The sequence below is a fragment of the Anarrhichthys ocellatus genome, unplaced genomic scaffold (genome assembly GCF_004355925.1).
Source record: "Anarrhichthys ocellatus isolate YVR2014 unplaced genomic scaffold, GSC_Weel_1.0 scaffold209, whole genome shotgun sequence".
In the NCBI taxonomy this organism is placed as follows: Eukaryota; Metazoa; Chordata; class Actinopteri; order Perciformes; family Anarhichadidae; genus Anarrhichthys; species Anarrhichthys ocellatus.
In genome coordinates this window covers 83,953-88,804 of record NW_022280239.1, presented here as the reverse complement: position 1 = coordinate 88,804, position 4,852 = coordinate 83,953, and the positions used below count along the sequence as shown (strand labels likewise).

Below are 4,852 nucleotides of genomic sequence, written 5' to 3'. Positions count from 1 at the left end.
ATTAACATATATAAAAACATAACAATCATGAAAAACAAGTATTTAAAATGCCCGGTGTCAAAGTAGTGTGACAGTATGAAATATGAATACTTTGAAGAGTTTATCATGATCCTCTTTTTGTCTTACAGAATAATTAAACTTTGCACAGGATATACATGTGAAGGGCGAGGGGCAATAATATCAAGAAAGCATTGCGAGTGAATGTAGCAGTAACTCCAGGTCAGGTAAACAATGTGTAAATGTTACTTTAAAGTGTTATTATTCACTCAAACAGCTACAAGCTAAACTCAAACCTTTTGTCAAATTCAGTCCGTACATTAAAGCTGTTTGCCATTGGCAGAGAAGATTTGGCAAATTTTTCATGGGCGCGACCCACATACTCAGCTGTGCTGCTCATCCCACAAATGCATGATCCTTACAAATGGGGCACCGTTTGAAAGGTAAATAAACAGGTTTTCCAACGGTATAACATTTATTGCCAAGAAGCATTGTTACAACAGAGAAATAATCTACCAAACACTAATTTCTGAACTTTTTGTTCGATGTTTACATGTAGTGTATTTGTGAAAAATTATAAAATAGCTATAACTTTGTGATTCTGTTTAGGCCAGCAGAGAAGGCCTTGCTGGCCCTGACGGCCCAACACTGTTGAGTCCGCAGTTGCAGAGAAGCTGCGTAGCGATAGCCTGCCACGAGGACCAGGGCCCGAAGCCGCAGCACCACCTACTACTGCCGTCCAAACGGGGGGCATTTCCCCAAATGTCTTACTACAGAGACCAGAGGGACGCTGTTAAGGGTCATAGTCAATGCGATAATGATTTTCGAGTTAAAGTTAGACTAACAGGCTATGGTTAGAGTTTATCATTATCCTTTGTTTTGCTCACAACACAATTTCAATTAGCAAAGGATGATCCGCTTGTAGTAAATACTTTACATTTTGATCAAACCTCTCGAGGCCTACAGATTCACGGGTTGTACAAACAAAATAGACTTGTTCTGCAGATAAATTCCCCAAATGTACCATTTGGTCATTCAAATCTAACCATTTGGTCACATTTATCTGCATTTATCGACTGTTTTGCTGCAGTCGGACTGACTCCATCCAAACTTGCCTGGAATACCCCCACAGCCTGGTCCAATGCAGCGTCCACATAGCATACATAGCACCAATCCGTCTGTTGATCTCACTTTCCATATGACCTTCATTTGTGAATACAAACCCAACATTTTTTAACTTAATTTCTTGGGTAAGGTACTCTCATACCCACTGCTTCACACACTGATTCAAACTGCCCCTACATGTACTGGAGGGTATGATCTGATAAGACCAGCAGAGATGCAAATCAAAGGTCACCATACTGGACAGTCAAGGCAAGAAAAAACCCATCACCCAATGTGAAGACACTTTTTCTAGTCCCAGTATTTCATAATCTTCAAGCATTACCCACAGGATACCCATGGAGACAGTCCACAAAACAAATGTTGACTGGATGGGCAAACTTCTATGACCTTTCCAGTATCCTTGCAAGAGTAAACAGCTGGTGGACCAGGACGGAATCTACAATGCTCTCCTTACACCTCCATGTGACATGGAAGAGGCCCCTCAACATTAATGTTAATGATAAGATTCTAACTATTAGAGAGAAGATTAATAATAACCTGCCCTCGACCAGTACCGATCTATCCTCAAATAGAGTAACCTTAGAAACAGCTGTATATATATTTAGTGGTATATCCACCAGTGAAGGCTTTGAATTCTTCCCATTCCTCCAAATTCCTCCAGAGGTGGTAATTGAAGACCTTGTGAACAGAGGCCTTAACCAGGTGTTCCCAATTAACCCTCACTATTAATTTGGATTCATCAGGTCTGTCCAACAGCCTCCATTATTGTCTGATCCAACTCACCACCAGGTGGTGATCAGCTGTTCTCCTTTTACCTGAGTATCTAAGATATACATCTGCACATCTGATGGCAGGATTACAAATGGCAGTGCCACCTGGATTTATTACCCTCTCTATACATGGAAATGATGAAGGCCCAAAATTGCTTTGCCAATGAATATTCTATAAGAAAATACAACATTTGCCTGATTTTAATTTGACTTCCTGTATAAACCATGCCCAATTCTGGTATTCTATCTGAATACAGATACAGAGCCAGTGGCAACTTCCGGCATTTCTTCAAATGGCCATTTTTTGAGCTTATAGAGCTGCGTCATAACTGCCAAGAAGGCGACGGCCGTAGCCGCCCGCCTTGAAATTAATTTTAGAAACCTCTGAGTGACGTCACAGAGGTTTTTCTGAGTTATGTTTTTAAACTTGTAAACAGTAGGTCAGTAGTTTGTTTCCCCCCTGACGTTAGAGTCTGTATTGGTCCTTAATGAGCTAAGTCTTCCTGCTAGGGGCATTCTCTGACTTGACGAGGTTAAAAGAAGCAGAAGCAGAAGTTTCAGCTCAGTTCGAAGGGACTCTGACTAAAGCAGGTGAATGTTAGGATTCACACAATGTTGTGAATTAATTGTTGTTTATTATTTATGATCTCAACATTCTATTGGCTTTAAAGGAGGGAATGATATTATATCTGTTCTGTGTCGTTACACTGAATTCTGTTCATGTGAGGAGGATCATGATCAACTCCACGCAGGTTTCATATTTCATACTTAGTGCCTACTTTGACACCGGGTTGTTTAAATACTTGATTTTCATGATTGTTATGTTTTTATATATGTTAATTGTTGGTTCCAACCTTCTGCTGATTGTGGTGATCTGTATGAACAGAAGCTTACATGAACCTATGTATCTTTTTCTCTGCAGCCTGTTTGTAAATGAACTGTTTGGTAGTACAGGGTTGTTTCCATTCCTTCTGCTTCAGATCCTCTCTGACATTCACACTGTTTCTGCTCCACTTTGTTTCCTGCAGATTTATTGTTTGTTCCTTTATGCTACTGTGGAATTTTTCAATTTAGCCGTCATGTCTTATGACCGATATCTTGCTATTTGTTATCCTCTACAATATAACACACGTATGACATTTAACAAGATTACTGTACTTCTTGCTGTTATATGGTCCTATGCCTCTGTTCTATGTGTTGTTCCAGTCATATTGAGTGTCCCTTTACAGCTGTGTGGGAACATCATTAACAAAGTCTACTGTGACAACTACCCCATTGTCAAACTGGCCTGCTCTGATACAACAGCCAGCAACATCTATGGACTCATTGCTACTTTCCTCACAGTCTTTGTCCCGGTATCTCTAATCTTTTACTCTTACATGAGGATCTTTAGAGTTTGTTTCTCTGGTTCTAAACAGACCAGACAGAAAGCTGTCAGCACCTGCACACCTCACCTCGCTTCTCTGCTCAACTTCTCTTTTGGTGTTTTCTTTGAAATATTACAGAGCAGATTTAATATGAACGGTGTTCCCAACATGTTAAGAGTGTTTTTATCATTATACTGGCTGACATGCCAACCGCTCTTCAACCCTTTTCTTTATGGTCTGAATTTGTCAAAAATCAGAATCCTAACCAGAAATTTGATTTTTCTTTGAATGTACATCTCTTACGATCATCCCGCAGATTTTCAGCTTTGATTTAAATTTGTTGTGCTTTACTAATACTAACTTGCCATCGGATGGATTATAACAGAAAATGACTTATTGTGTATTGTTGAAACTGTTTTGCTTGTAGAAATAAAGGGAACATTTAGATTCAACATGAGTGATAATCATGATTTACAGTCTTTTAAATTACTTCATTATATTCCATAGAAGAGGGGAAAACATGTGAAGTGCAGTTTGTGTGAATCTTTATAAACTTTGAAAGAAACAATTTCCACTCAAACAGTTCAATAATGCTTTTAGTTTTCATGTCTTTCTTCTTGGACATTTTGGTACAACTACAACAGGAGGGCAAACCAGAAGACCTGAATGTATGACCCTTTGTAATATGTTTCTGAGAACAGGTTGGCCTCTAACACCACATTATCGGTCATTTGATATCCATGCATGCTAGTTAGCCTGCTCGAAAGCTGCTGAGTGGAAAGTTTGATATATTGGTGCGTCGTGGTTGTAAGACAAGATTTCAGTTGTACATTTTTTATTTTTTTAAGGCTCCGCAAGCCTGAAAGGTGATCAGTAGGTCGTTCCGTAACAGGTCATTAGCTTATTGTTCCCTAATTCCTGAGGAGGTAATTAAGCCCCCAAGCAGCTCCCTTCAACCACCAACCCGCTCCACCCCCACCCTTGAGACGATGAACCAAGAGAAGAGAAAAAAAAGTCCATTCATTAATAAAATAAAATAATACCAACAAATACAGCAAGGTCTACCCATGACTCTCAGCACCCCCGCTACCCAGGATAATTCTGGACACTAGCTCAGGGCTATTCAATTAAAGTTCAGCGAGGTCCATTTAAAGAGAATTTCCTCATCAAAGATCCAGAACATCACAATAATGCTTCACTTACACTATGATTTAGTTTCATATATATTTAATTATCAACAGTTGTATTAACGTCTGTATGTCGTCAACAACTGACTGTCAAATCGAATATATATATTGTCAGATTTCAAATCGACCTGGATGAATTATAAATAATATATAGTCTAATAATAAATAATTTATTTTCAAGTAAAATAAGGGCTGCATTTGAGAATAGATTAAATAACAGAAAGTTTTTGAAAAATGTGACTCTTATAATAAAGTACTTCATTTTTGGATAAGTTGGTATAGATGATGGGAAGATTAATTGGTGATAACAAGAAAGAACTGGGTATTGATGGAACCCATTTCTTGTTGATGGTCCTGGAGGCTGAGACGTGTTTTCCCAGCTTGACGTGCTGCTTCCTGTCAGACA

At 38.9% G+C, this 4,852-nt stretch overlaps 1 protein-coding gene across 1 annotated transcript; it reads left to right on the top strand.

Moving 5' to 3' along the window:
- The first annotated feature begins 2,557 nt into the window (after positions 1-2,557).
- LOC116400824 (olfactory receptor 49-like) lies at positions 2,558-3,763 on the top strand. The gene has a single exon (XM_031878895.1). It carries the CDS (start codon positions 2,570-2,572, stop codon positions 3,545-3,547), a length of 978 nt encoding a protein of 325 aa, XP_031734755.1. The 5' UTR covers positions 2,558-2,569; the 3' UTR covers positions 3,548-3,763.
- Positions 3,764-4,852: the final 1,089 nt, after the last annotated feature.

Excerpts from the sequence above, each read along its gene's own strand:
- LOC116400824 (XM_031878895.1), top strand. The coding sequence starts at position 2,570 with ATGATATTATATCTGTTCTGTGTCGTTACACTGAATTCTGTTCATGTG.